This window comes from Cebus imitator, unplaced genomic scaffold (genome assembly GCF_001604975.1).
Source record: "Cebus imitator isolate Cc_AM_T3 unplaced genomic scaffold, Cebus_imitator-1.0 Scaffold217, whole genome shotgun sequence".
NCBI lineage: Eukaryota > Metazoa > Chordata > Mammalia > Primates > Cebidae > Cebus > Cebus imitator.
In genome coordinates this window covers 45,093-55,867 of record NW_016107532.1, presented here as the reverse complement: position 1 = coordinate 55,867, position 10,775 = coordinate 45,093, and the positions used below count along the sequence as shown (strand labels likewise).

General features: G+C 45.2%; 1 protein-coding gene across 1 annotated transcript; it reads left to right on the top strand.

Moving 5' to 3' along the window:
• Positions 1-271: 271 nt before the first annotated feature.
• LOC108318258 (intercellular adhesion molecule 5) lies at positions 272-4,340 on the top strand. The gene is made up of 5 exons (XM_017549171.2): positions 272-804; positions 1,061-1,339; positions 2,182-2,451; positions 3,451-3,693; positions 3,886-4,340. Exons 1-5 carry the CDS (start codon positions 639-641, stop codon positions 4,107-4,109), a joined length of 1,182 nt encoding a protein of 393 aa, XP_017404660.1. The 5' UTR covers positions 272-638; the 3' UTR covers positions 4,110-4,340.
• The last annotated feature ends 6,435 nt before the right edge of the window (positions 4,341-10,775 follow it).

Here is a 10,775-nt window from a genome sequence, read left to right as displayed (position 1 = left end):
TTAGTAGAGACAGGGCCTTACCATGTTGATCAGGCTGATCTCAAACGCCTGACCTCAAGTGGTTCACTTTCCTTGGCCTCCCAAAGTACTAGGATTACAGGCATGAGCTACCTTGCCCGGCCTGCTAGAGTATAGATTTTAGGTGATACTAAGGAGACCCCAGAAGCTGCTCTTGCCTCTGAAGCCCCTCTGGCAAGAGATCAGTGCTTTCCAGAATGGCAGCAGTCAAAGCAAGGGACCCTCCCTCAACAGTCCCTCTTCTTGGCTATGGCCCTAGCCACTTTTGATGAGCAGAGGAAGGGCCGAAAGACTAATTCATCCTATCTAGGGCAGGGATGGCAGAAAGCTGACGTTGCTGACCAGATAGTTTAAGGGTGGCAGTCACCTTCTGTGATTTGTATCACCACATCTTCCTGTCCTATGCTATTTCTTTCTGGAGAGGTGGGTAGCACTCTCATCAAGCCCTGCCTTTTTGTCTTAAAGAGCCACCAGAGCAAGTGATTCTGGAGCTGCAGCCTGCCTGGGTGGCTGTGGATGAAGCCTTCACAGTGAGATGTCATGTGCCCAGAGTAGCACCCTTGGAGAACCTCACCCTTACCCTTCTCCAGGGTAACCAAGAACTGCATAGAAAGAAATTTATGAGCTTGGCTATGGCCTCCAAAACAGCTGAGGTCATCATCCATGTCAGAGCCCAAAGGGAAAATGACAGGTGCAGTTTTTCCTGCCGTGCAGACCTGGACTTGAGTTTGCAAGGTGGGAGGCTCTTTCAAGGCAGCTCACCCATCAAAATACTCCGGATCTTTGGTGAGTCAGAACTCAGGTGCAGGAGGAATCGTGGGGCTCATTTTGCTCATCCTGCCTTGGCCTTTGGGATTAAGTTCTCACGGGGTTTAGGGTGGGGGCGTGAGAGTAACTGAGCTTCACCTTTGCTTGGGCTTTAAACTCACCCTGGGGAAGAAAGACCTTTTAGCCCAACTCCCTCCCTACCTTGTGGGGTCCTGCATGACATGATTTCTCATGGCTTTTCTCCTTTCTCTCCTTGTCCTTATTTTTTTGGCAGAATTCTCTCAGAGTCCCCAGATCTGGGTCTCTTCCCTTTTGGAGGTTGGGATGGCGGAGACTGTGAGGTGTGAGGTGGCTAGAGTGTTTCCAGCTGAAGAAGTTATATTCCACATGTTCCTGGAAGACCAGGAGTTGAGCTCCTTCCTTTCCTGGGAAGGGGACATAGCACGGGCCAATGCTACCATTCGGGCCATGGAGGCTGGTGATCAGGAACTGTCCTGCTTTGCATCTCTGGGTCCAATTGAACAGAAAACAAGAAAGCTAGTGCACAGCTACAGTAAGTGACCTGCCTCTTCCTTTCTCATACGGGTTCTCTGCTGCTGAAAATACAGAGTAACAGGTTGGTAATTTGGTGGTAGATATCCCTGCTGCCCTTCACTGGGTACATTCTCAAGTGAATATGAGTCTTCATCTTTCTCTGGTAAATGCAGGCAGATTGGAGACATGTATTGCTTTAGTACTTCTTTCTAGCCTTCATCCCCAGTTTCTTTAGGCCATCCTGCTTACAGAGTGATTGTGGATGCCTGAACTACTTCTTAGGAACATTTATTTGAGGTGAGGAGGAAAGCTGTAAGATGAAAAAGACATCTTAGGTCGGGCGAGGTGGCTCACGCCCGTAATCCCAGCACTTTGGGAGGCCAAGGTGGGTGGATCATGAGGTCAGGTGTTCAAGACCAGCCTGGCCGAGATGGTGAAACCCTGTCTCTACAAAAAATACAAAAATTACCTGGGCGTGGTGGTGGGTGCCTGTAATCCCAGCTACTCGGGAGGGTGAGGCAAAGAATTGCTTGAACTCAGGAGACAGAGGTTGCGGTGAACTGAGATCATGCCACTGCACTTCAACCTGGGCGACAGAGCAAGACTCTGTCTCAAAAAAAAAGGAAAGAACATACATCTTGCAGTTCTTGCAGCAAAGCGTAGCTAAAGGTGTGCATGCATAAGATAAGCTCTCGAATCCCCAAATCACCTCATTCTTACCTTCAGCTTTTACAGAAGCAGCAATGGTATCCAAAGTCTTTCCCAAGTTGCCTTCCCAAGGGATTCCACCAGCAGCAAGAATGCACAAGTGTCTGCTAGTTTTGATAAATGTGTCTGGCTCTCCTTTTCCTTTTCTTACAGGGTTCCCTCCACCAATCCTGGAGCTAAAAGAATCATACCCATTGGCAGGGACCGATATTAATGTGACCTGCTCAGGGCATGTATTAACATCACCCAGCCCTACTCTTCGGCTTCAGGGAGCCCCAGACCTCCTTGCCTCTGGGGAGCCTGCCTGGCTTCTATTTACTGCCATGGAGGAACATGATGGCCGAAATTTCTCCTGCGAGGCCTCTTTGGAGGTGCAGGGTCAGCGGTTGATGAAAACCACTGTGATCCAGCTCCATGTCCTATGTGAGTAGAGGCCTGACCTTTCTTGTCAAAATGAGGATCATTATTTTCCCATTTCTAGAGAGCTTCTTGGCCACTGCTTCATTATTAGAGTTGTCACATTTTTCTCATTAAAAAAGACAAAGGAGAGAATAAAAGGAAAGCTCTCCAAGCTTACCTTACGCCCAGGAAAGTAAGTGGGAAACAAGATGCGGGGAAATTTGGAACATAAAGGAAAGTGGTTCAAGTGATCACGCAGCAGTGGTTGAGAGTCGATGGTCAAGGAGTACAGAGGAAGTGATAGTTGGAGTTTATGCTGAAGAGGGACATATTCAAAATTTCCATATAAAAATTTGTATTTTGACAAGTAGAGAAAATAGACTGGGCATGGTGGCTCACACCTGTAATCCTAGCACTTCGGGAGGCCGATGGCTAGAGGTCAGGAGTTTGAGACCAGCCTGACCAACATGGTGAAACCCCATCTCTACTAAAAATACAAAAATTAGCTGGGCACGGTGGTGGGCACCTGTAATCCCAGGTACTCCTGAGGCTGAGGCAGGAGAATCACCTGGTAGGCGGAGGTTGTAGTGAGCCGAGATGGCACCACTGCACTCCAGCCTGGGCTACAAAGTGAGTCTTTGTCTCAAAAAAAAAACAACAACAACAACAACAACAAAGGTAGAAAAATCCTCATCTCTGAGTTCACCACTACCTAGCTCCTTCCCCACTGAGATGCCAAGACAGGAAGCAGGGGCCCTAGGGCCACCATGGACAGAGCAGTGTTACCATTTAGTCTGAATCCATAAAAATACCCTAGGTTTCATCTCAGACTCCCTGCCCATAGGAAAGGTAGGAAGGAAGAGTTAGCTCAGAGCAGGGAGCTGATAGTGCTCCCTCGGGAAGGAAAGCTGTTGGGTAGAGGGGATGGCATTTGGGTGAGGGGAGGAGAGGGAGCGGGGTGTGAAGGTGGGGAGGGAGTGTGGTGCTCTGAACTCAGCTCCTTGGGAGACTCTGTTTTTGCAGACAAGCCACGGTTAGAGGAATCTGGTTGCCCTGGCAAACAGACCTGGCTAGAAGGGATGGAATACATGCTTGCCTGCATCCCAAAGGGAAACCCAGCTCCAGCCTTGGTGTGTACCTGGAATGGGGTGGTCTTTGACTTTGAAGTGCCACAGAAGGCAACCCAGAACCACACAGGAACCTACTGCTGTACAGCCACTAACCAGCTGGGCTCTGTCAGCAAAGACATTGCTGTCATTGTTCAAGGTAACCTTGCTGCCCTACTGCCAGGCCCAGGATGGAACCCCCTCGGGGTTTGGGATTCTTATCCAAGCATGAAAATAAGAAAGATTCTACTAGGTTGGGAAGAGTGAGACTCAGAAGTGGGCTTGGTTGGGCTGGGGTGGGTGACCCTCACACCCTCACACTGTCCTAACTCTGTCGTCTGTGCTTGGGCAGGACTGGATCAAGGAATCAGCTCTACCATCTTTGTCATTATTACCACTGCCCTTGGAGTGGGTGTCATCACCATAGCACTGTATCTGACCTATCGGCCCTGCAAAATGGACAGGAGGAGATTGCTCTATAGGCAGAAAAAGGAGGATGAAGAGGAGGAAAGCCAGTTTGCTGTTCAGCAAGAGAAAAGTACAACTCATATAATTGACAACCATTTGGTTGAATGAGACTTATCCTACTGTGGTTTCTCAGGGAGGGAAGAAAGGAGAGGGGAGAAAGGAAGAAACAGAATGTTAGGCTGCATTACCCTTTGTGTTCTTTTGTCCCGTAAAACAGTGTTTGAGGCCCCTGGGTCCCATGTGTCCAATATGTCCACAAGCTCACGTTTCTCTCTCTTTTTTTTTTTTTTGAGATGGAGTCTTGCTCTTGTTGCTCAGGCTGGAGTGCAATGGCATGATCTAAGCTCACTGCAACCTCAGCCTCCTGGGTTCAAGCAATTCTCCTGCCTCAGCCTCCCCAGTAGCTGGGATTATAGGTGCCTGTCACCATGCCTGGCTAATTTTTGTATTTTTAGTAGAAACATGGTTTCACCATGTTGGCCAGGCTAGTCCCAAACTCCTGACCTCAAGTGATCTGCCCACCTCGGCCTCCCAAAGTGCTGGGATTATAGGTGTGAGCCACCATGCTCAGCCACCTTTCTCTTTTGAGCTCACTCTAGTCATTAGGAATCTCAGTCTCAATGTCTGATTTGTAAGAAAGCCTCTTGTTCCTTGCCAGGCACATCATCAGTCCACTCTTAGATCCAATAAAAAGATCCTGCCCTTTCTTCATGGTTCCCACTGCCCTTTTAAACATCATACTAAAGTCAGGTGCATCTTAGAAATTTTTCATGGTTTTCTGATTACTAACTAGGAACTAAATTTGTAGTCCAGGGACAGGACTTTGAAGGGAGAAGGTATCAAACATGGGGCTAGGAATCAGAACTCTATTCCCATCTCTACTTTCCCTTGCTCCCCTGACCTGGGCTTCCGGAATGCCAGCTCTCAGAGCTGAGCTTGTTTATATCATTAACAATCAGTGGGAAGCTTCAACTCAGTAACCATCTGTTGTGGGTCTTGGGGGAGTATACAGATGGTAAGAAATTCCACTTCAGGCCAGACACGCAGCTACCTATCCCAGTGTTCTGTCTCTGAAGTAGAAGGTAGAGTTCTTCCATGAAACTGGCCTCACAGGTTAAGAGCTTTAAACATCTCTGAATTTCTTTTCACAGAGTAATCAACTGTGAGTTCGCATTTGCCAATTTTTTTTTAACCCATATGGGCATCTAGGTTGGAGTTCCAATGTTTACTCTCCCTTTTCATAAATAAGTGCATATTTTCATCTGTCTGCAAACTATTTTCTTCAAGCTTCAAGAGGAATCCTCTCATGAAAATGTTCATATGATTTTATGATTCAGCTTCCTTCTCTGTTCTTTGGAAAGAATATGTTCATCCTTGGAGAAGGCATGAGGAATCATAAAACCAGATCTTTTCTCCCAAATCAGTCAAGAAATGTTTGCTGAAATGTTGCTATGGTAAAAATAAAAGTGATTTTATTATATCCAAATGCATTTCCCTTCTGTGTCATTGCTGAAAACTTTTATTAAGTCAAATGGTTGCATTTTAGAACTTTAAATACAAGGAAAAACTACTGTGTTGATAGCACAAACAACCAGCCCAGGGCAGGTGGTACATTAGCTCGGGGCAGCAACCTATTTGACCTGCTTTCAAAACTAAAATTCAGGCCAGGGGTGGTAGCTCATGTCTGTAATCCCAGCACTTTGGGAGGCTGAGGTGGGTGGATCGCTTGAGCCCTGGAGTTTGAGAGCAGCCTGGGCAACATGGTGAAATCCCATTTCTACGAAAAATACAAAAATTAGCCAGGTATAGTGGCACATGCCTGTAGTCCCCGCTACTTGAGAGGCTGAGGGGGGATCCTCCCTTGAGCCCGGAAGGTGGGGGTTGCAGTGAGTTGAGATCATGCATCCCAGCCTGGGCAACAGAGCCAGAACCTCTCTCAAAAACAAAACAAAGGAAACAAAACCAAAAACAAAAGTCTAGACTTCCACATAGAGAGTGGTCCATAGCCTTCCAAACTGCAGATACTAGCTAGAAAAAAAAGTAGCAACAGACACCAAAGGGAACAAATTTTCCTTTTCTTCCCAGACCTCCTCTGAGTCTGGTGTTATGGACTTGGTATAAAAATAACCCTTTGGTTTTACCACATACAAGACAGTGGGCATACAATGGTGAACAAAACATTGTCCCTAGCTTCCACAAATTTATAGGGAAAGCTAGACAAACAAGCAGGAGATGATGTTGAAGCATTAACTCTTATGACTGGGAAAAAAGCTTGTTAAGAGAAAGCGTAACTCGGATCAAGGAAGGCTTCCTGGAGGGACATGAAATATCTTGACTTTGCGAAATAGCATCCCCCAACATGACCTGTTCAACCTCCACGTTTCCACTAAGTGGAGCTACTGCTCTCTCATCATGTGAATGTAATATAAATCACTCACCTTCCCTGAATTGAGCATCGGGGGAAATAAGTTCGAAAGCAGGTTTAAGAGACAGGAGTATAGAGCCGCCCCATCCAGGGATCCTCGGCCATTTCCGTGTCAGGATCAGCTGCATCAGAGCTATAGTTATCCTGTATCTGCACATTCTATCTCATGGCCTCAGTGCTTTGAAGCACACTGGATCCAAAAAGGAGGGGAAAAATTAGCTAAGCATGGGGTTGTGCACCTATAATCCCAGCTACTTGGGAGGCTGAGGCTTGAACCCTGGAGGCGGAGGTTGTAGTGAACTGAGATCGTGCCATTGGATTCCAGCCTGGGCAACAGAGTGAGACTCCATCTTGAAGAAAATATAAACAAAAAACTAAACAAAACCAAAAAGGGAGGGAAGAAGGGGGCCACTTGGACTTTCTAGTTCCAGCAGGGAGAGCCTGGAGGCTTAGCCGGTTGCTGCCTTTGCTTCTCACTGCCACAGGGTGTCAGTGTTGATAGATGGTTCCACACGGTACCATTAAACCAAGCGGATCTGCAGATCCCGGTTCCCAGCTGCTGTGGATCTCTGAGGGAGGATGATCTGCATCTTTGGGACCTGGTCCAACTGTGGGTATCCTCTTGCTTGTTTCCAGGGTTCCAGTTCTTAGAGCTCAGTAGTTTGGATGAGCTGTCCCGCAAAGCTCTTCAGACTAGGTTGGGCTCTTTCCCTTGTAGACTTGGAACCTCTGTTCCCTTTCCTTCCCCAGGGATCTAACAACCAGGGGGTCAGGCAACGCCTCCTCACTGATTCTTAAAGCAGGAAGGATCTCATCTCTCTCTTCCAGTATAATAGAGCTTCTAAGGGTAGCTGCCTTCAAAGGAGGCCCCACCCTCAAATGGTTTTGATCATATTCTTTCTGAACATTAGAGCAACCAGCTCATGCTTAAATTGCAATTGCTTTATCTCCAGAGGAACAGTGGCCTTTAATACTCCAAAAGTTTATCCTCTTTATTATTTTTTTTGAGTCAGAATCTTGCTCTGCCACCCAGCTGGAGTGCAGTGGCATGATCTCAGCTCACTGCAACTCTACCTCCCAGGCTCAAGCGATTCTCATGCCTCAGAAGTTGGGAACACAGATGTGTACCACCACACCTGGCTAATTTTTATATTTTTAGTAGAAACAGGGTGCTACCATGTTGGCCAAGCTGGTCTCGAACTCCTGACCTCCTCCTGCCTTGGCCTCCCAAAGTACTGGGATTACAGGCATGAGCCACCGTGCCTGACTATTTATCCTCTTGAGGATGATCAAGGTGACATTCTGGTGTCTTTCTAGACCCGAGAAAGCATAAATTACATCTTCAGTGGGGCTTCTTACCATAGGGTTAAAAATAGTATTTGCCTTAGCGGATTAGAGAGAAATGACACAGTACTTGTTATACACTAGCATGGTGCTGGAGACATGTGTTCACATTTGTTGGTTTTTATTATTATACTGATAATTCTGTCACTAATTACGCCTGTCATTATAATCACAGTAAACTCAAAGCAAGAATCAGAAGTCCATGGCAGCCCTGAGGGTCATCAAAAGTCATGTACACTGTGCACAGCTTTCTGATTTTTCTAGTCTCTTTCTTCCTCCTTCCCCTACTTTCCCCTCAGTTTGGTCCCCTAAGATTTAGGACTGCCAGTAGGGTGACCAGTCCTACTAGCTGAGTTTGCACTGAGCTGAGCGATTCTTGGAACGAACGTGGGACTTACAGTGTGAAAATTGAGAAAGTCTCCTGCAAACCAGGACAAGTTGGTAGCCCTAATCCCAGCAGTGCTCATTGTGTGCCTGAGCATACCAGGGCCTTCTGAATTAAAGAAGCGGCCAGGCAAAGTGTCAGCTTGTCTTGGCCTAGAAGCCCAGACCCTGTAATTCAGAAGAAAAGGGAAAGGGTCAGTTCTGTTCTCAACTGTGTATAAAGGGACAAAACCCATCATGTGTATTTCAACAATGCTCATGGAAGAAATTCAGGAGCAGTCATTTTAGGTGAGGGTAAATTCAGAACATGACAGAGTCAGAAAAACATTATCCAAGGGGTCAAGTATGACTCGAGCTCTGCCTACTGAACTCTTCCTTGTGTGAGTCTCAATAATCTTATCTTCAGGAAGATTTTTCATTAGAAAATACCGTTAAGGGCCAGGTGTTGTGACTCATGCTTATAATCCCAGCACTTTGGGAGGCCAAGGCAGGCGGATCAGCTGAGGCCAGCAGTTTGAATCCAGCCTGGCCAACATGGTGAAACCCTGTCTCTACTAAAAATACAAAAATTAGCCCTGTGTGGTGGTGCATACTTATAATTCCAGCTACTCAGGAGGCTGAGGCACAAGAATCACTTGAACCTGGGAGGCAGAAGTTGCAGTGAGCCAAGATTGCACCACTGCACTCTGGCCTGTATCTCAAAAAACAAAAAACAACAACAAAAAAGAAAAACCGGAACAAACTGTTAAAATTTTTTAGTTGTGAGAAGATATAAAAATTCCCATCTTAATCATTTGATGTGTACAGTTCAGTCATGTCAAGTACGTTCACATTGTCAGCCAACCATCATCACCATCCATCTCCAGAAAGCTTTTCATCTTGCACAGCTGAAACTCTGTGCTCATTAAACAGCTCCCTATTCCCTTCCTCCCTTGCAGCCGCTGGCAGCCACCATCCTCCTTTTTGTCTCTTTGAATTTGACTGCTCCGAGCACCTCATAGGAGTGGAATCAGACAGTATTTATCTTTTTTGATTGGTTCATGAGAAACACTTTTTTTAGATGACTGGTTGGAATTAGGTGCCACAGCTGGCCTGGGCCTCTCATCTCCTTTTTCCCTGTTCCACCAACACAACAATTGTGGACATGTGGATCTCTAACACAGCGGTTCTCAACCTTGTTTACACATTAGAATCACCTGGGAAACTTTCAAAGTACGCTTGCCTGGACCACATTCCAGGATAATTATATCAGAATCTCAGGGAGTGAGGGCTTACGTATGCAGTGCTTAGAAAACACTCTAGGCATCTCAAATTTGCACCGGAAATTGCTGTCCATGCCAAATTGACGAGCTGAAAGGTGGAATAACATTTGGCAAATGAAAGAATTTAAAGTAGATGGTCTTTAAGGCCTTTTTACACTCTAAAATGTGCAAAGTCAGGTAGTATCTTTCTAATTCTCAATCAGGGGTGGTTGAGTGGATTCTGCTATACCAGAGGGGAGCTGGGTGGACACTCTCTGGACCGTGGCTGCCCCTGCAGTTGTTATGTTACAACAACCCCACTTTAGAACCCTCTTAGCCACTCACGTAAGCGCTGGCCATTGTCATTCCCTGGCCACATGCATTCAACAAATACTTATTAAGATAACACATTTCCTTTGAAAACACGCAAGCCAAGAGATAATTATATTTGTGCTCATTCCATCGACTTCTAAAGACTATGAGATTTCGAAATAATTTTAAGGCCAAATGAAGGACATTGCAGAAATACTGATTCCAGCTTCAGGCAAGAAATATTTTTCCGCAATGAGAGTGGTTTAATAGAATGAGTAGCCTTGTGAAAGAGTGCTTCCCTTGGTTCTAGTGCTACACAGTCGTAATTGGAATACTGACTGTAAGGATAAGTTTCCCAAAGTAAAATAAACTAGGATGACTTATGAGGTCCTTCTAACTCCAAAATGCCATAATTTAAAAGCCAGATAGTAGAAGAATGAGGTAAAAGATGTGGGAATGGCTTATGTGCTAAGAAATGCAGCAACTCCAGAGTTTTGATTATTTCAACTTTCAACAATTTGCTAAGGACTGAGTTATTAACTGTAAAATAGCCAAAAATGAACACAAATGGGTGTCATTATCAAGAAAAATCATTGTAGCACATAAAAATCAGAACTTTTAGAGAAGATTAATTAGGGGGTTGATTATTTGCATTGCAAAATAATTATTGCCTTCATAAAATCATTTTTGGATAGTAAAGTTCCTGTGACCATCTTAGTATCAATTTATAGGTCCTCAGTCACTTAGCCAAAGTGCTTGGGAGAGTAAAAACTTTGAAGAACTAACCACTGCTCTTTAGTGCATATTTGGAAATAATAAACATCTGAGTTGTCATTAGGAAAACAATATAATTTCACAACAGGTATTTAGACACTCCATCAGAAAATGCAAACCATCCAAAAATTCAATGCAAAAATAACCATAATTTCTTGAGTGCTATAACATGTAAAAAATATCATTGCATTTAATCCTCACATAATCCTTGTAAAGCAATATATTATCTCAGCTTGGTTAACTAATTTATTTAGGAGTGCCAAATTACATACAGCCCAATTTTTTCTGATTCTT

Coding starts and splice junctions, on each gene's coding strand:
- LOC108318258 (XM_017549171.2), top strand. CDS start 639: ATGAGCTTGGCTATGGCCTCCAAAACAGCTGAGGTCATCATCCATGTC. Junction 805..1,060: donor CAAAATACTCCGGATCTTTG/GTGAGTCAGAAC, acceptor TTTTTTTGGCAG/AATTCTCTCAGAGTCCCCAG. Junction 2,452..3,450: donor GATCCAGCTCCATGTCCTAT/GTGAGTAGAGGC, acceptor CTGTTTTTGCAG/ACAAGCCACGGTTAGAGGAA.